The 20713-nt window shown below is 46.5% G+C and overlaps 1 protein-coding gene across 1 annotated transcript in view; it reads left to right on the top strand.

Moving 5' to 3' along the window:
- The window catches only part of M6PR (mannose-6-phosphate receptor, cation dependent), a 40824-nt gene that overhangs the window by 3972 nt on the left and 16139 nt on the right, over positions 1 to 20713 (top strand). Inside the window, exons 2-6 of the mRNA XM_069753852.1 lie at positions 1551 to 1697; positions 2745 to 2917; positions 3392 to 3501; positions 4167 to 4297; positions 5058 to 5184. Coding sequence (XP_069609953.1) covers positions 1552 to 1697; positions 2745 to 2917; positions 3392 to 3501; positions 4167 to 4297; positions 5058 to 5184 — 687 coding nt within the window. The 5' untranslated portion in view covers position 1551. The remainder of the gene's footprint in view (positions 1 to 1550; positions 1698 to 2744; positions 2918 to 3391; positions 3502 to 4166; positions 4298 to 5057; positions 5185 to 20713) is intronic.

Below are 20713 nucleotides of genomic sequence, written 5' to 3'. Positions count from 1 at the left end.
ACCAATGTAAAATACTGAACGTGTGACCGTGGTGTTAACATCGGATCCTGACGCCTGTTATAGACGTTTTCTACCTATCTTTATTGTAAGTGATGAATATCAGACCGGTGGGGGTTCGACTCTATTCATCCCCTACTGTTCAGCTGTTTGCAGCAGAGGCCGGTTGTAAATGTTGCATAGCTGCATTATACTGTTGGGTGGTCGCTGGCAGGATCTGCAGATCAGCTCCGCTCCGTACACTGCTAACAAACAGCTGTCGGTGGGGGTGCTGAGTGTTTTATCTCCCCATCGATTTGTTATTGATACTAACTATTTCAAAGTGGTGGCAACTTCCATAACGTGACCCACCATTTTGTGACCGAAAAGGAACCTGCTTTTGCATCCCACTACCCCCTATGCTCAGATTGGCATTACATCCCCCACTTCTAGGATGGCCGCCGGGGGGCATGGGGAGTGCAGTGTTAAGTCTCTCCAGTGCTTTGGGAAGGGAAAGGAAGGGGATGTGAAGTTTAGACTTGCCAGTGCTCACCTTGGCTCTACAAGGCCTTGGCTCTACAGCGGCATCTTGGAAGCCTCAGGAGCAGGATGCTGATCTGAGCAAAGGAGGCAGCAGGAGGCAAACAGCGGGTGCCAGGTAGGGTGATGGAGGGTCGCTCTGATGGTCACTAGGAGGGTATGTTCATGCAGAGTTTCTATATGGAATCTTCAGATAAAATCTACTTATAAAGCCACTTTGAATCCACTTGCAGAAAGTTTAGTATTCATTTGGGTAGAATATGAGCCTGTAGTGCACATAATGCATTTATTTACCTTTTTATGCAAGGTAGAAAATGTCCTTGTTTTGACTGTTTGAGGAGGGTTATTTTATTTTTATTTTTTTTGGGGTGGGGGCAGGTTTTTGCCATTGAAACATGCAAAAAAAACACACCATGTTAAAATGAAAAACCTAGCAAGCTACACAGAAAAATGGCATTCGGGTTGATAAATGCTTTGGATTATTGGGCTATGCAATGTATCGGCCGGTGCAGATCAGTATAATTCTGAGAACACTCCCCTTCCTTCTTCTCTACATGATGCACTTGGCTCAGGTCAGTGCACTTGAGGCCCCCTCGACTGTGATGTAAGGACCACTTGAGTCGCTCTCGCTAATATTTACCCTTCCTGTGTGACTTATACCCATCTCCAGCACTTCTGCAAATCCTGCCGACTGCTAGAACCGGTCAGAGCAGTTTGCGAGCGGCACATGACTTTGTGTGATCCCTGACAGTGATAGGAAATGAGGAATTAAAAATTAGAAATGCAAGCGTCACCCCCTCTCGATATGCTGCGATCTTGGGGGGGCTTTTTTTTTTTTTTTTTTGCATGGTTTCACATGCTCCTTTGCCTGTAGAGATCACTAACATGGAATGAAAGGGTTAATTCTGCACCACCAGTAGATCAAGGATGGAAGATAATTGACTAGTATCTAAGACGTACCGATATATGGCGGCCTTCTTTCCCGAGACGGTGAGTAATGCGTTCTGAATAAATGTATACTTGTCTTCTTGCAGGATGTACGCCCGGTGGCTGTGCGTCTGTCTCGCCGCTCTATCAGCTGTGGCTGCGGAAATTGTCGACAACTGCAAGCTGAGCAGTGACAAGGTTTCGGCTTCGGAGCAGGCGCTCCTCAACAGACTGGCTCCACTGAAGCACAGGAGGTAAAATCTGTGAAGTAAGGCAGAGCGCACGCTGCAGTGTATACTCCTGTGCTGATCGGAAAGAGTTCTGGGCGTCTAGTTGGTCACATAGAGGGCATAGAGTTGGGCATAGAGGAACAGCTAGATTTTCTCTACCTACTGTCGGGCATAATCTTTTTGCGTCATTTATGTAAGTACAGAACAATTCCTTTGCGTTTAGTAAACCGGCATTTCTGATGATCTGGCATTTCCAGAACAGAACTGCAATAATAATACAGGATTTCTCCTGACCGGGAGAGGAATGCTGATCAGGAATAATCAGCATTCATTGAGTTATTTAGAGGGGTATTTTGTGATGGCATATTGCTAGGACGTCTAACTATCCTGAGATAGGGCAGCTTCTCCGTCCATCCTTTATCTCCGCATAGCAGCAGCGTGGCCCCGCTCAAAAAAAAAAATAGTGCCGTGCTGCAGTGCCACAGCGCCGGAGGAAAAACTGTGAAAGGGCAAAGCATTGAAATGTTGTTAGGAGACATTAGCGATTGACTAGTGATGGGTGAATGTGCTCGGATAAGATGTTATCCATGCTCGTATGCATTCAGTGACTCTGGCATGCTCGAATATGTTCCAGTCCCTGAGTCAGTATGTTTCGCAGCCGTTTGACAAACAGTCTGACAAAGACAATCCCTCCATGTGTTGCAGCTGTCGAACAGCCGCGGGGACTCGAACATGTTTTTTGAGCACGTCGCAGACACTGTTAACACCCGAGCTTGCTCAGATAACACCTTATCCCAGCACATTCGCTCATCACTACTGATGACATATCTTAATACTGCTGCCATTGGTCAGTTTTGAGTGTATTAAAATCACTGTCCATTCTATTCATTGTCTATGGACTGACAAGAAATGAATGGGATGGAGATGCACATCCTCGACCTCCATAATGTACAGACAGGGATACTCGGATCCCTGTTTTCGGGATCAGTGGTGAATTATAAGGGCTGCTGTGATGTTTTGGTAGTTGTGTTGTTTAATTTTATAAACTTTACACTTTTTGCTACATTTTAGGTTTGAAACCACAGTCAAGCAAGGTGCTGACTCCTATACGTATACCTTCGTAGTATGTGGAGGCGTCCTCAACGGCAGCAAAAGCACTAATGAGGGTCTAGTGCAGAACAGGACAAAGGACCAAAGCATCACGGTGGTCGGCCGCATCAATGACACTAGCATCGTCAATGGAAGTAAGACTTGCTGTCTCTTAATGTGTGAATGGGCTAAACAGCGCCCCTCTTCCTTCATGGGCTGCACTGTCATTGCAGTTCAGCTTGCCCTTTAAGAAAAATATTCAGCTGTTGCATTTAAAAAAAAAAAAGTCATCTTGACATGTTCAGACTTGAGCAATGACTGACCACAATCTTACCATAACAGCCAAGTGCTTATATCGGGTGTAGAGAAAACCCGTTCCTTATGGCGGTTAGAAAATTTTTCTTATTTTCAGGATCAAACTATTGTTGGTCTATACTTAGGACAGGTTATCTGAGTCAGATGGGTGGGATGACACTATTGGTACCCCCCAACGATCAGCTGTATGAAGGGGCTGCAGTGATCACACAAGTTTGGAGGAGAAGAATGGCAAAGCTGTCTTCGTCCCATTGGAAAATGTAAATGTGCATTTATGAAAGTCAAGTATTAAAGACACATTTTTTATTTTGCAGCGGATTGGATGCTACTTACTTATAAATCTGGAGAGCCGTATGATTCTCATTGCGCGAGCGAGCCCAGGAAAGCCATGATCATGATATCCTGTAACAAGAAAACACTGGCGGTATGATATGTCAGTATATGGAGGGAGGGGCGGCTGAAGAAAACTCCCCAAAACATCTGACAAGTGTATCAGTTACCCAACCTCCCCCCCCACCCCCCCAATGTCTGTACGATAACACTGAGAGGTTGGAGCACAGCTCCAGAAGTGTTGTCATAGGACATCAAAGACGTTCTGAATCCTTGGTAATATATTATTGTTCTATGTTTTTAAAAACTTTCATGGCAGCATCCATAGTGTTTGACCAGAATAATGCACACAAATATAGATAATTATGGTAATGATGAACTATTATCGCATGGTCAAGTCCCCATATGGGGGGAGCTCTTAAATATTTGATACAGACTTTATTTTTATTTTTTTACCTGCAGATGTGTTACAGAAATAAACAAACATTTTTGCTGTATATAAAAGAAAAAAAAAGTAAAATCTAAAAAATGAATTAGTATGACCATAAACATGACCTGTCTTTTATAACATATGGTGATTCCTTTTCTTTTGCACCCCCTCAAAAAAAAAAAAAATACAAAAAATAAGTAATGCGGCCCACTCTCTGCATCGATAATATTTATTTCTTACAACCAATTGTTGGTTGCGATTTTTTTTTTGTAAGTTTTTATAATGACTGCCGCTCCATTATAATGTGGTGATTTATTTCTGTATTACAGGAGGGCTTCATGATGATTAATGAGGAGAGAGACAAGGAGAGCGAGTGCTTCTACCTCTTTGAGATGGACAGTAGTGTGGCGTGTCCTCCAGAGGAATCGCATCTCAGCGTGGGCTCCATCTTGCTCATTGTGTGAGTTTTCCCATGTATACCGATTTTATGTGGATTAACTCCTCGCTCATCGTTACTGTCAAACTTGTCTTTACCAAATGGTCAGTAATTGATTTTATCAGCATGTGCACTTAAAGGAGTTGTCCACTACTGTTAATCAATTCAGGAACCTAATCAAAATTAAAAAGTGCATAAGCGCATCCTGCAGCGGCATTTTTCCTGGCGGTGATGTGAACTTCCTCCTACCTGCCTGCATCTTAAGCTACTCTTTTGAGAAGCCGGCATGGTGCAACATCTTTGTTGAGGTGTTGGGTCACGTTGGGAAAGCCCATAAGCAGGACTCCCCTGCTGCCAGAGAAATCACTGTCATCACTGCCTAATCATGGTTCTGCAAATTGATTTGCCGCACGTCGGTCAGCAGTCTCTGCATAGCCATCTGCAGTGTCCGCCAGGTACTTGAATGCTGATATCCATGTCACGGCCTCGGCCTTTTACACTCCTCCTAGTTCTACTAATCACTGTTAGTCTCCGCTTATTAGGGCTGACACATGACCGGCACATGATTCACACATTACAGTTGTCTCTTCCCTCACAAGACTGAATGCAGAAGATGACTGATTTCGTGGTTTGAGGCTGGCATCATCTGACTTGAATTAATGTGAGGAGTTTTCCATAATCGGCATTAGATTTTCTTCTTGCCAGGAGGATCTTGTAACGATGCTATGTATTTCTGCCATCCTGATGTCGTTTGTGACCGCTCTTGTGTTGTCTTCTGTCTTAGGTTTGCTGTACTGATTGCAGTTTACATTATCGGTGGATTCCTTTACCAGCGGTTTGTTGTAGGAGCCAAAGGCATGGAGCAATTTCCAAACATCACCTTGTGGAAGGAGCTGGGGAACCTAGTCGCAGTGAGTATTGGAAATGTGACATGGCACTGTTGACCATGGATATAACTCGTGCTATGTGGACATTTCTATTTTGAATGCTGTCTGCAAATGTGCTTTGAGATAGATATATATATATATATATATATATATATATATATATATATATATATATATATATATATATATATATATATATAGTATATATTTTTTTTTTGTTGTGTGGGATTACAGGGTGTGAAAATTATGCCTGGAAAAAAAAGTTTGCAGCTATTCATCAGAGTAGAAGTGTTTTTTTTTTTTTTCCACTTTTTTTTATTTTTTTTAATCATGAGAAAGTGTTTTTTACAGTACAAGCAAAACCAGTGAGATTTTTAAAATTTCAGGCACATGGTGTGCTTTTTTTCTGTTGCAAATACTCAACATGTGCTCATAGCCTAAGGCTCTCGGCTAAGTTCTGTTCCCAGGTATTACTTCTCCTTGAGTGAGGACTCCCATCAGCAGTATGTACTACTGGAATAGGTGAACATATTCTTTGTCTTCATTGGTTTTGCATTGAAGTGTTAATATTAGGAAGGGGAAGAGCTGTAGGTGCATTGCTTTCAGTAAGTTGGTACCATGATTTGAGGTTTGTCCAAGTGCAGGTGTAGGCTTGTAAGCTAATAGTTGCATTGAATCATCATTCATGTGAGTCCTCCATAATCCCCTGTGTGTATTTCATCTAATTGCTCTTGAAGAAAGAAAAAAAAAAAAGGCTAATCATTATCGATGATGAGCTGTCTTCATGGTAACCAAGTTAAAATCCTTAATTTCTGAACAAGGTTGATCATATATAGAGAATCTGATTTCACCTCAGGATACCCTGTCTGTGTTCCTAAAATACAAGAGACCTAGGGTTCAGGCGGACTCTACTCCTAAATCTGAGGAAGAGTCCACATATATTTTAGTTGCTGAATTGGAGGAGGTTAAGAAAGTTGCATGAAGTTACAAAACATAACTTTCAGCGTCTTCAGAGAAGTAATCGGGGGAACTAAGATCATAAATAATTCCATCAATTTTGTGCTGTAAAGACCAAACTGCCTGAGGCTCTAAAGGCTAGGAAGACTTTCTCCCCTTCAATACAACTTTGAAGGAGTTTTATTCTGGAAAGAATCAGAGAATAGATTTGTTTCCACCTCTCAACACCAAGTGGTGGAATGAAATCGTTAATAAAGTCTTTTTAACTCTGCACTCCTGGTATCTCCAATATTAGATTAGGTGGATAGTAGTGTGAGCAGCCTCTTCTTACTTAAGCACCTCTGGTATCTCCAGTATTAGATCAGGTGGACAGCAGTGTGAGCAGCCTCTTCTTAAGGCCCCCTCACATTTAGCGACGCTGCAGCGATACCGACAACGATCCGAATCGCTGCAGCGTCGCTGTTTGGTCGCTGGAGAGCTGTCACACAGACCGCTCTCCAGCGACCAACGATGCCGGTAACCAGGGTAAACATCGGGTAACTAAGCGCAGGGCCGCGCTTAGTAACCCGATGTTTACCCTGGTTACCATGCTAAAAGTAAAAAAAAACAAACAGTACATACTTACCTACAGCCGCCTGTCCTCCAGCGCTGCGCTCTGCTTCTCTGCTCTCCTCCTGTACTGTCTGGGAGCCGGAAAGCAGAGCGGTGACGTCACCGCTCTGCTTTCCGGCTCACAGCCAGTACAGGAGGAGTGCAGAGCGCAGCGCTGGAGGACAGACAGCTGTAGGTAAGTATGTACTGTTTGTTTTTTTTTACTTTTAGCATGGTAACCAGGGTAAACATCGGGTTACTAAGCGCGGCCCTGCGCTTAGTTACCCGATGTTTACCCTGGTTACCAGTGAAGACATCGCTGGATCGGTGTCACACACGCCGATCCAGCGATGTCTCCAGGGAGTCCAGCGACGAAATAAAGTTCTGGACTTTATTCAGCGACCAACGATCTCCCAGCAGGGGCCTGATCGTTGGTCGCTGTCACACATAACGATTTCATTAACGATATCTTTGCTACGTCACAAATAGCAACGATATCGTTAACAATATCGTTATGTGTGAAGGTACCTTTACTTCAGCACCTCTGGTATCTCCAGTATTAGATCAGATAGACAGGGTGGACAGCAGTGTGTGCAGCCTCTTCTTACTTCAGCCCCTCTGGTATCTCCAGTATTAGATCAGATAGACAGGGTGGACAGCAGTGTGTGCAGCCTCTTCTTACTTCAGCACCCCTGTTATCACCAGTATTGGATCAGAACGACAGGGTGGCCAGCAGTGTGAGCAGCCTCTTCTTATGACTTGCGTGATTTGCTTGTTTGGTGGCCGGCAGAGACTATACATTGTGATCCCATGGCAGACTGTGTGCCATATTAGTAACATAGTAACATAGTTAGTAAGGCCGAAAAAAGACATTTGTCCATCCAGTTCAGCCTATATTCCATCATAATAAATACCCAGATCTACGTCCTTCTACAGAACCTAATAATTGTATGATACAATATTGTTCTGCTCCAGGAAGACATCCAGGCCTCTCTTGAACCCCTCGACTGAGTTCACCATCACCACCTCCTCAGGCAAGCAATTCCAGATTCTCACTGCCCTAACAGTAAAGAATCCTCTTCTATGTTGGTGGAAAAACCTTCTCTCCTCCAGACGCAAAGAATGCCCCCTTGTGCCCGTCACCTTCCTTGGTATAAACAGATCCTCAGCGAGATATTTGTATTGTCCCCTTATATACTTATACATGGTTATTAGATCGCCCCTCAGTCGTCTTTTTTCTAGACTAAATAATCCTAATTTCGCTAATCTATCTGGGTATTGTAGTTCTCCCATCCCCTTTATTAATTTTGTTGCCCTCCTTTGTACTCTCTCTAGTTCCATTATATCCTTCCTGAGCACCGGTGCCCAAAACTGGACACAGTACTCCATGTGTGGTCTAACTAGGGATTTGTACAGAGGCAGTATAATGCTCTCATCATGTGTATCCAGACCTCTTTTAATGCACCCCATGATCCTGTTTGCCTTGGCAGCTGCTGCCTGGCACTGGCTGCTCCAGGTAAGTTTATCATTAACTAGGATCCCCAAGTCCTTCTCCCTGTCAGATTTACCCAGTGGTTTCCCGTTCAGTGTGTAATGGTGATATTGATTCCCTCTTCCCATGTGTATAACCTTACATTTATCATTGTTAAACCTCATCTGCCACCTTTCAGCCCAAGTTTCCAACTTATCCAGATCCATCTGTAGCAGAATACTATCTTCTCTTGTATTAACTGCTTTACATAGTTTTGTATCATCTGCAAATATCGATATTTTACTGTGTAAACCTTCTACCAGATCATTAATGAATATGTTGAAGAGAACAGGTCCCAATACTGACCCATGCGGTACCCCACTGGTCACAGCGACCCAGTTAGAGACTATACCATTTATAACCACCCTCTGCTTTCTATCACTAAGCCAGTTACTAACCCATTTACACACATTTTCCCCCAGACCAAGCATTCTCATTTTGTGTACCAACCTCTTGTGCGGCACGGTATCAAACGCTTTGGAAAAATCGAGATATACCACGTCCAATGACTCACCGTGGTCCAGTCTATAGCTTACCTCTTCATAAAAACTGATTAGATTGGTTTGACAGGAGCGATTTCTCATAAACCCATGCTGATATGGAGTTAAACAGTTATTCTCATTGAGATAATCCAGAATAACATCCCTCAGAAACCCTTCAAATATTTTACCAACAATAGAGGTTAGACTTACTGGCCTATAATTTCCAGGTTCACTTTTAGAGCCCTTTTTGAATATTGGCACCACATTTGCTATGCGCCAGTCCTGCGGAACAGACCCTGTCGCTATAGAGTCACTAAAAATAAGAAATAATGGTTTATCTATTACATTACTTAGTTCTCTTAGTACTCGTGGGTGTATGCCATCCGGACCCGGAGATTTATCTATTTTAATCTTATTTAGCCGGTTTCGCACCTCTTCTTGGGTTAGATTGGTGACCCTTAATATAGGGTTTTCATTGTTTCTTGGGATTTCACCTAGCATTTCATTTTCCACCGTGAATACCGTGGAGAAGAAGGTGTTTAATATGTTAGCTTTTTCCTCGTCATCTACAACCATTCTTTCCTCACTATTTTTTAAGGGGCCTACATTTTCAGTTTTTATTCTTTTACTATTGATATAGTTGAAGAACAGTTTGGGATTAGTTTTACTCTCCTTAGCAATGTGCTTCTCTGTTTCCTTTTTGGCAGCTTTAATTAGTTTTTTAGATAAAGTATTTTTCTCCCTATAGTTTTTTAGAGCTTCAATGGTGCCATCCTGCTTTAGTAGGGCAAATGCTTTCTTTTTACTGTTAATTGCCTGTCTTACTTCTTTGTTTAGCCACATTGGGTTTTTCCTATTTCTAGTCCTTTTATTCCCACAAGGTATAAACCGCTTACACTGCCTATTTAGGATGTTCTTAAACATTTCCCATTTATTATCTGTATTCTCATTTCTGAGGATATTGTCCCAGTCTACCAGATTAAGGGCATCTCTAAGCTGTTCAAACTTTGCCTTCCTAACTTTTACCTTAAATAAGGTTGTATGCAATTAGAATAACGTTAGGGCTGTCTCAAATTGCAGCTTAACATTATTTGAAGAGATGCTATTATAAGAAAATAGCATATTGTTAAAATCAAGTTCTTGTGTTACTTTTCTCCTTCGCCACATTGGGGGACACAGGACCATGGGTGTTATGCTGCTGTCGCTAGGAGGCTGACACTAAGTTGAGACAAAAGTTAGCTCCTCCCCTGCAGTATACACCCTCATGCTGGCTTCCAGAGACCCAGTTCAAGCTTAGTGTCCGTAGGAGGCACACGGTTCTGCTATTCACACCAAAACTTTTTCTTACCTTTTTGGATTTTTTTTACTATTTAACCTTTCTACCCCGACGACGGGGCGACAGAACCTTTCAAGGCTCCGATCTCCTGAACCAAAAACAGGTGAGCATAGAGCGTGTCGCCTCTCCTGCGACGTGGGATGCCACTGCCCGAGCTGATTCTAGGGGCGACTGGTCCCTTCAAGGGCACAGATTCCCCACCCCCCTCCCTTATCAGATGAGCACTGGAGTGTCACCTCCACGTATCCTCTTCTGCAGCCAGGCCTATTGCCGGACATCTCGCCCTGCCCACCAGGGCATACCCTTGGATGTTCAGAGGCACTCTACATTGTGGCGTCCGTGCAGTCCCCACTGCATCACCACTGAAAAGAGCTGATGATGGAAGGAGGCGGACAGTTCCTCTCCACCCCCCTTTCAAGGGGATGGTGGATGGAGGCTCCCCCAACCCTGCACCGTCCTATCTACCCCAGGCACAGCTCTGACCTGCGGCATCTGCCATCACCTTCATATCGGGGTAAGTGCCACCCGGGAGGGGTCGTTTTCCGGCAGGCATAGGAGGGCTCCATAGCGGCAGGGCTCTGCGGCTCTTTACCGGCGGTCCGCGGGTGCGTGCCGGCCGCGGCCAGAAATTTAGTCCCCGGCTTTGGCTTTTGTGTAGGCTGCATCCCGATAGGCCCCGCCCACCACTCGCATCATTCCGGCGGCTCCGCCCACAGACCTGGCGCTTCTCACTCTATGCGAGACTACCCCCCAAATCTTGGCAGCCATTTTTCCCTGCAGAGCACCGCTGTTTCGGCCACCTTTATTCTGCACGTGTCAAGTCCTGGACGCCAGTCTTCTTCCCTACTCAGCACGCCGCCTCATCTTATTGCGGGACACAGGACCTGGGTAAGAAGACTGCACTAGGTGCTTCCCTGCAGCTTTACCCCACATCGCTTCCACTAACGGCGTTTTTACTTATATTGGGGTACATCATGTCACAGTCAAGGGCTACAAAGATTCATACCACCTTTTTCACTGTGTGTACCACCTGCCAGGCTCCTCTCCCCCGGCCTCAAAGCTCTCCTCTCTGCCCAGCGTGTGATGCCCAAAGTGCCCAGGAGCCCTCCGCCGCTACCAACCCCAGTGTATCTAGCCCCCCTGAGTGGGCCGCGTCACTGTCACAATCCATGGCTTCACTGGCCAAAGCGATTGAATGCCTTCATGACCTCCCTGGGGAGCGGGGCACTCGTTTACCTGGGTTAAGAGACCCCTCCCTTACAGGGGAATCATCGGCCAGCAGGGGCCGCTCTCACCTGAAGGAGGTACGGACATCCAAAAAAACGGATCCGCTCTACCTCTCCTGAGCATTCACCACGCCATTCAGCCTCTGGTAGCTCCACTTCTCGCTCACCCTCTCCAGGGGTTTGCAGCGATCATGACTCTGAGTATGAGTCTGAGGCGTCCTTGGACCCGGATTCTCCAGAGTTTAAATCAACTGTGGATTCCCTCATTGAAGCTGTCAATCATGCGCTAAAGGTTGATGATGACCCTAACTCGGCTCCAGATCATGCGGTGTCTTTTACAAGAGCCAAGCGATCCCATAGGGTGTTCGCCTCTCATCCGGATTTCTTAGATATATAGTCCGGCGACACAGGGAGCGACCGGATAAGCGCTTTACGGGTAAAAAGGCCCTTGGATTGCAGTATCCCTTTTCCGCAGATCTTGTCAAAGATTGGATGGAACCTCCAACAGTAGACCCTCCGGTATCTCGTTTGACTACCAAAACGCTTTTATCTGTACCTGATGGGGCTTCAATTAAAAATCCCACAGAACGCCAGATAGATTCCCTGGCTCGCTCAGTATGTGAAGCCTCAGGTTCCTCTTTATCCCCTTCCTTCGCGGCCAAATGGGTCGCAAAAGCAATGGTTTTCTGGGCCATTCAGGACCAGGCTCTTCCGTCTGAGGCGGCGGATCTCGCCAAACAAATCGCTATGGCTGGAGACTGTGATGTATGCGTCTTTAGACGCAGCAGACTGTGCGGTAGTTGCTGCCTCAAACACCGTCACCGTTAGGAGAGCATGATGGCTTAGAGTGGCGCACTGATTCCTCCTCTAAAAAGTCTCTGATTTCTCTGCCTTTTCAGAGCGGACGTCTGTTTGAAGAAAAATTAGACCAGCTTATTTCCGATGCTACAGGAGGGAAAAGCAAATTCCTCCCGCAGCACAGGCCTAAAACTGCTTTTCAGCGTCAGCAACATTTTCGCTTTCGGTCCTTTCGCAGTAGCCCATTCTGGTCCTCCTCCACGGCCTCGTCCAGATCAGAACGATCACCACGTACAGACAGAGATCCTCGGCCCTCATACAGGCCGAATCAGTCCTGGCGAGGTAAGCCTAGGCAACCCAGAACCGGGGGATCCAGGCCCTCCAGATTTCCTTCACAATGACTCGGGGAGTCTTCCGGTCGACACCACCAGAGTAGGCGGACGCCTGCTTCTCTTTCAACATGTCTGGCTTTCCGTCATCCATGACGAATGGGTAAGAGACCTGGTGTCTTCTGGTTACAAAATAGATTTCTCCGCCTCCCCTCCGACACGGTTTTTCCCTCTCGTCTCCCAAGTTCAGGAGCTTAGTCTTGTGGACTTCACCGCACCATCGAATCTCTCCGCCAAAACGGAGTCATTGCTCCGGTTCCAGAACACGAGAGATTCAGAGGTTTTTACTCAAATGTCTTCGTCGTTCCAAAAATGGATGGAACGGTGCGCCCTATTTTGGACCTAAAGCTCCTAAACAAGTATGTAAAGGTCCGGCACTTCAGGATGGAATCCCTCCGGTCGGTAATTTCCTCATTCGAGAGAGGAGAGTTTCTAGCATCAATAGACATCAAAGATGCTTATCTCCATAACCCAGTCTTCCCGCCACATCAAAGATTCCTGCGTTTTGCCATCCAGGGGGGCCATTTTCAATTCACGGCCTTACCCTTCGGCCTTACCACCGCGCCCAGGGTATTCACAAAGGTCATGGCGGCGGTCATGGCCATTCTTCACTCCCGAGGAGTGCCATACTTAGGACGGACCTTTGATCAGGAGGTCGTCTATCACGCCTGCAAAGCAAGTGTCTGCATTACCTTGGATACCCTTTCACGCCTGGGCTGGCTGATCAACTTGGACAAGTCCTCCCCCGTTCCAACCCGACGAATTGCCTTCCTAGGCACGATCCTGAACACGTCCCAGGGGCTGGTCCTGCTTCCTCGGTCTAAGGCCCAAGCGCTTCAGCAGGGAACCCGGACGCTTTGTCGTCACTCATTCCATTCGGTTTGCCATGAGGATCCTGGGAAAAATGGTGGCCGCAATGGAAGCGGTTCCCTTCGCTCAACTGCATCTCCGCCCCTTACAACAGGCTCTGCTGGACAACTGGGACAGGAGTTCCTTATCCCTCGATCGTCCATGTCCTCTGCCCCCGCGGATCAGGCAAGCGCTCAAATGGTGGACTTTGGAATCATCCCTCAGCCAGGGGAGGTCCTTTCTCCCAACCCACTGGCTGGTGGTGACTACCGACGCCAGCCTCCTTGGTTGGGGAGCGGTATTTCACCACCACACTGCCCAGGGGCGTTGGACCATTCGGGAGTCGAGACTTCCGATAAACATCTTGGAGATTCGACCGATCAGATTTGCCCTGAGACATTTCCACTTCCTCCTCGCGGGTCACCCAATTCGGATTCAACCAGACAACGTCACAGCTGTGGCGTACATAAACCATCAGGGGGGGACCCGCAGCAGAGCGGCGATGCGGGAGGTCTCTCACATTCTCCATTGGGCTGAGGACAACCGCTCCATCATTTCCGCGGTGCACATTCCAGGCGTCGAGAACTGGGCGGCGGACTTTTTCAGCCGTCAGGTTCTCGCCTCGAGAGTGGGAACGCCATCCGGAGGTCTTCCAACAGATTTGCCTTCGCTGGGAGCTCCGGACGTGGATCTGATGGCGTCCAGACTGAACGCAAAAGTTCCCAACTTCATAGCACGTTCTTGTGATCCCCAGGCCATTGGAATGGACGCGCTGATATCCCCATGGCATCGGTTCCACTTCCCGTACGTGTTTCTTCCACTTCCTTCACTACCGAAGGTAATCCGGAAAATCAAGTTGGAAGGGGTTCCTTTGATCCTAGTCGCCCGTGGTACGCGGAGCTCGTTCAACTCGTAGCTGACTTTCCCTGGCCCTTACCGGGCCTCTCTGACCTTTCCGGCTCCTGCGCACTGCAGTACTTTCCCTCAACAGGGCAGACAAAGTACGCCTGCGCCGGAGCCGCGGCGTGAAGACCAGAAGAGGACGTCATGGGATGAAGATGGGAGGCGCTGTTCCGGACCTGAGACACCCATCGGAGCAGGACCGCGCCTCGGTGAGTGAGTATAATCTAACGTCTTTTTCTCCTCTTTCAGGTAACATCGGCGGCTTATCTACAGCATTACAGAATGCTGCAGATAAGCCCCTGATGACTGTGAGCTTACCTCACCATCGATTTTGGGGGTGACAGGTTCCCTTTAAAGCTGCAGCACACGTTTGACTTACATTTCCTTTTGTTCTTTTAAATTGTTGGAATACAGCTTTAAGTGAATAGTGCTACAATTCACCTATAGTCAGGAGTACTGCCATTTCATTTAAAGGGGTTTTACTGCTGCGCCTCCCACTTGTGGGAGGTAAGAGGCGCCGATTACTAAGCTCTCATTGGCTGCTTGTCAGATATCTGAAGGTATTGCGCATGTGTCCTTTTTTACTTAACCCCTTCCCGACCTTTGACGCACCGTATGCGTCATGAAAACCTGTGCCATTCCGACCTGTGACGCAGTATATGCGTCATGGCCGGATTGGGCTCCTGCAGGCCGGGTGAAAGGGTTAACTGTAATTTCACCCTGCCTGCAGGGACAGGGGGAGTGGCACTTTAGCCCAGGGGGGGTGGCTTCACCCCCCCGTGGCTACGATCGCTCTGATTGGCTGTTGAAAGTGAAACTGCGATGCTGCAATATCATCGGCCATGGCTGGAAACACTGATGTGCCCCCACCCCACCGATCGCCCCCCCAGCCCCCCGATCTGTGGTCCGCTCCCCTCCGTCCTGTGCTCCGCTCCCCCGTCCTCCTGTCCGCTCCCCCTGTGCTCCAATCCCACCCCCTGTGCTCCAATCCAACCCCCCTGCACTCCGATCCAGCCCCCCCGCACTGCGATCCACCCCTCCCCCCGCACTGCGATCCACCCCCACCCCCCCCGCACTGCGATCCACCCCCCACCCCCCCGCATTGCGATCCACCCCCCCGCACTGCGATCCACTACCCCCCCCCCCCCCCCCCCCATGCTCCGATCCACACACCCCCGCCCCCCCCCCCCCCCCACGCCATCATACTTACCGAGCCTCCCGGGGTCTGTCCGTCTTCTTTCCTGGGCGCCGCCATCTTCCAAAATGGCGGGCGCATGAGCAGTGCGCCCGCCGAATCTGCCGGCCGGCAGATTCGTTCCAATGTGAATTTTGATCACTGTGATAAAACCTCACAGTGATCAAAATAAAAAAAAAAAACAGTAAATGACCCTCCCCCCTTTGTCACCCCCATAGGTAGGGCCAATAATAAAATAAAGAATTTATTTTTTTTTTTTTCCACTAAGGTTGGAGTTAGAACTAGGGTTAGGGTTTCGGTATGTGCACATGTATTCTGGTCCTCTGCGGATTTTTCCGCAGCGGATTTTGATAAATCCACAGTGCTAAACCGCTGTGGATTTATCGCGGATTTACCGCGGTTTTTCTGCGCATTTCACTGCGGTTTTACAACTGCGATTTTCTATTGGAGCAGTTGCAAAACCGCTGCGGAATCCGCGGAAAGAAGTGACATGCTGCGGAATGTAAACCGCTGCGTTTCCGTGCAGTTTTTCCGCAGCATGTGCACAGCGATCTTTGTTTCCCATAGGTTTACATTGAACTGTAAACTCATGGGAAACTGCTGCGGATCCGCAGCGTTTTCCGCAGCGTGTGCACATACCTTTAGAATTAGGCTATGTGCTCACGGTGCGGATTTGGCTGCGGATCCGCAGCAGTGTTCCATCAGGTTTACAGTACCATGTAAACATATGGAAAACCAAATCCGCTGTGCCCATGGTGTGGAAAATACCGTGCGGAAACGCTGCGTTGTATTTTCCGCAGCATGTCAATTCTTTGTACGGATTCCGCAGCGTTTTACACCTGTTCCTCAATAGGAATCCGCAGGTGAAATCCGCACAAAAAACACTGGCTATCCGCGGTAAATCCGCAGGTAAAACGCAGTGCCTTTTACCCACTTATTTTTCAAAAATGGTGCTGAAAAATCTCACACGAATCCGCAACGTTGGCCCATAGCCTTAGGGTTAGGGTTGGAATTAGTGTTGTGGTTAGGGTTAGGGGTGTGTTGGGGTTAGGGTTGTGGTTAGGGGTGTGTTGGGGTTAGGGTTGTGATTAGGGTTACGGCTACAGTTGGGATTAGGGTTAGGGGTGTGTTGGAGTTAGAATTGAGGGGTTTCCACTGTTTAGGCACATCAGGGGGTCTCCAAACGCAACATGGCGCCACCATTGATTCCAGCCCATCTTGTATTCAAAAAGTCAAATGGTGCTCCCTCACTTCCGAGCCCCGACGTGTGCCCAAACAGTGGTTTACCCCCACATATGGGGTATCAGTGTACTCAGGACAAACTGCGCAACAATTACTGGGGTCCAATTTCTCCTGTTACCCTTGAGAAAATAAAAAATTGCTTGCTAAAACATCATTTTTGAGGAAAGAAAAATGATTTTTTATTTTCACGGCTCTGCGTTGTAAACGTCTGTGAAGCACTTGGGGGTTCAAAGTGCTCACCACACATCTAGATAAGTTCCTTTGGGGGTCTAGTTTCCAAAATGGGGTCATTTGTGGGGGATCTAAAATGTTTATGCACACATGGGCTCTCCAAACGCGACATGGTGTCCGCTAATGATTGGAGCTAATTTTCCATTTAAAAAGCCAAATGGCGTGCCTTCCCTTCCGAGCCCTGCCGTGCGCCCAAACAGTGGTTTACCCCCACATATGGGGTATCTGCGTACTCAGGACAAACTGGACAACAACATTTGGGGTCCAATTTCTCCTATTACATTTGGCAAAATAGGAAATTCCAGGCTAAAAAATCATTTTTGAGGAAAGAAAAATTATTTTTTATTTTCATGGCTCTGCGTTATAAACTTCTGTGAAGCACCTGGGGGTTTAAAGTGCTCAGTATGCATCTAGATAAGTTCCTTAGGGGGTCTAGTTTCCAAAATGGGGTCACTTGTGGGGGAGCTCCAATGCTTAGGCACACAGGGGCTCTCCAAATGCGACATGGTGTCCGCTAACGATGGAGATAATTTTTCATTCAAATAGTCAAATGGCGCTCCTTCCCTTCCGAGCCTTACCATGTGCCCAAACAGTGGTTTACCCCCACATGTGAGGTATCTGTGTACTCAGGAGAAATTGCCCAACAAATTTTAGGATCCATTTTATCCTGTTGCCCATGTGAAAATGAAAAAATTGAGGCTAAAAGAATTTTTTTTGTGAAAAAAAAAGTACTTTTTCATTTTTACGGATCAATTTGTGAAGCACCTGGGGGTTTAAAGTGCTCACTATGCTTCTAGATAAGTTCCTTGGGGCGTCTAGTTTCCAAAATGGGGTCACTTGTGGGGGAGCTCCAATTTTTAGGCACACGGGGGCTCTCCAAACGCGACATGGTGTCCGCTAAAGAGTGCAGCCAATTTTTCATTCAAAAAGTCAAATGGCGCTCCTTCCCTTCCAAGCCCTGCCGTGCGCCAAAACAGTGGTTTACCCCCACATATGAGGGATCAGCGTACTCAGGACAAATTGGACAACAACTTTCGTGGTTCAGTTTCTCTTTTTACCATTGGGAAAACAGTAAGCTTATATAGATAGATAAATAAATATTTCCATGGTCAGACATACCCTGATGATAAGCCTGCACGGCCCAACACGTGTTTCGCTTCAGCTTTGACGAGGGAGACTGAAAATATTTCACATGATTACATTTTGGTGCACTTGGTAACTATTTGATGTTATTTATATCTTTGTTTGCCCCTTTATTTACTGTGCACAGCACTTTATTATATCTATTTTGGGGGTATATTATTTATCTATCTATATAAGCTTACTTATGCACAGTGTTCACTTTAAATGGATACTTTCCTGATATATGCACTTTATATTGTATTATTAACACGCAGTGCAATGTGACTTATTTGGTGCCCTTTTGAGGTAGTTTATTATTTACTATTTATTTATTTAGATTTTTCTGGGTAAATTTGACTTTTTTGTCCCTGCATTTATTTTTTGAGTATTTTTTTGCAATATCAACTCTGCTATATGCACGATATTCACTTTATTCCTTACTTTTCCATATGGAATATACTATGTAATGTGAACAGTGCAATATAAGCAAAATTACCTCAACCTTTGATCATTTATGGTGAGATTTCCATGCTCGTTACACTATCTGATTCGCTTGGAAATCAATTATTCAAATTTTACTGACATGCCCTTGTATGATAACCTGCATTCTACTGCCACCTGGTGGTCCTTTCCTGAATTTTAAACTGTTATTATTGTGTTTATAATAAAATTTATATTTTAATCTCATATCATTGCTTGTTGTTTCATATTTATAGGTGTTATATATTTATACAGATACACGACCACACATATAGTTGTTTATTTGGTTGATTAACCCTAAAAAGTATGCAAGATTGGTGCCCCTGATCAACGTAGTCTCACCCTAGGAAACCCTATAGAAACCCTATACCATAACATTCACCCCTAATAGTAAGGGTTCCCTTTAAAGGTCAAGACAGCTTCTATCCGTATGGGATTATTACACTAATCATATACAGCATACCATAGCTGCCTACTACATATAGTGTTTATTTACAATAGATGAAAAAGCGCCATAGTGCTTATAGGGGAATAATGTAGAAAACCCTAATTGGGGGAGGAAGTATCAGAAATTAATCCAAACCCCACATTTTCTATTCGCCACGACAGCACCCACTAGAGAGAGGGGATCCGCCCCTAGGAACAGGAAACCTACAGAGAGATAAAAGGGGCGGCCCCCCCTCGCTCCTCAGTTGGTTTCCTGTTCCCAAGGAGGGAACCCTCAGAGAGAATCTCTGCAGCTAAGAAGAGGAAAAGCTCGCCTGGAACACAGCCTGTACGTCTCTGCTGAGCGACAGGGGCCCCAGAGCGAGCATCAGAGACGGGGGTTCCTGTTGGTTCCCCCCTCATCTGGATACATCAGCATGCCGGGATCACAACAGTCTCCCTGTTGGGAGACCGTTGGTTTTTGCTCCACCGCCTAAAGAATCCCCGTCAGCACACCAAGTAAGTGTCGCTATGGAAAGCGCTTACCCTCCGGCCACAGTGGGGCATGAACGGCCGCGGTAGCAGGAGCTTCTCTTCCTCTGCAGAGAAGGAAGACGCGCGAGCGCATGCAGGCGCTGTATGGTCGGCGTACCCGGATGTAAAGAGCAACTTCCGGGTATGCGGGGTCAGCTGAGCATGCTGGCGTGGACGCCTTGGCGCTCAACAGCGGTGGAGAGGACCAATAAAGTTGGTCAGGTAAAAAAAAAAAAAAAAAAAAAGGGGGGAGGAAACATGGGGGCGTGTATCCATTGTAAGAACGGCTCTATATAAGGCTGAAGACACATGGCACTGTGCGCACCATGTCGTCTCAGGAAGATATTGAGCGCCCACTGGAGGTTGTAATCCTGCCTAGTGGTGATGCTAATAAGAAAATCAGCGGACACTCAAAAATGAGTGATTCCACGGATAAATCAGGGAAAAAATCGTCCCGTTCCAAACCCCAGGCCGACCAGACAACTCTGCAGCCGGTATATATTTTATTTTCCGGATAAGTGTATATATAGCTTCATATCTCTTACAGTAGTCTCCTCTGCTTGTGTCTTTTTTATAGGCTAAGCGGACTTCAAAATCTAAACATAAGCAGTGTAAGATATGTAATGAGCCCCTACCTGACTCATATATTAAGGAGCTATGTCAACATTGCATTGATAACACTTTACAGCAGGAGAGTTCGGTCAGGATGAATGACATACGTCTCATGATCCGGGAAGAGCTTCAGTCCTTGAGGGGTAGTCCGGCGGTTAATATGGAAAGGAGAAGTAGAAGGACTCTTTCACCTATAGCCGACACATCAGCAGAAAGTGGAGAGGTGGACTCAGACATCTCTCAGAGATTGGATTCCTCGGAGGAGGAAGATTATGTCTGTTTTCCTACAGACAATGTAAATAATTTGGTTAAAGCTGTAAGAGGAACAATGGGGGTGTCAGAGTCTAAAGATCCCCAGACACCACAGGACATCATGTTCGCAGGTTTATCGCAGCGAAAGGGCCAAGTATTCCCTGTGAATCAGGCCATTAAAGACCTTGTTAAAAAAGAATGGGCTAAAGGACAGAAGGGCTTTGTACCGGTAGCATGTAAGAGGCGGTACCCCTTTGATGATGAGGACTTGGCAGTTTGGTCTAAAATTCCTAAAGTGGATGCGGCTGTAGCATCAACTTCTCGCCGATCCTCCTTACCCGTAGAGGATGCGGGCTCCTTGCCGGACCCCATGGATAGAAAATCAGACGCTCTGCTT

This window comes from Ranitomeya imitator, chromosome 2, assembly GCF_032444005.1.
Source record: "Ranitomeya imitator isolate aRanImi1 chromosome 2, aRanImi1.pri, whole genome shotgun sequence".
Classification (NCBI taxonomy): Eukaryota; Metazoa; Chordata; class Amphibia; order Anura; family Dendrobatidae; genus Ranitomeya; species Ranitomeya imitator.
This window is presented reverse-complemented; position numbering and strand designations above follow the sequence as displayed.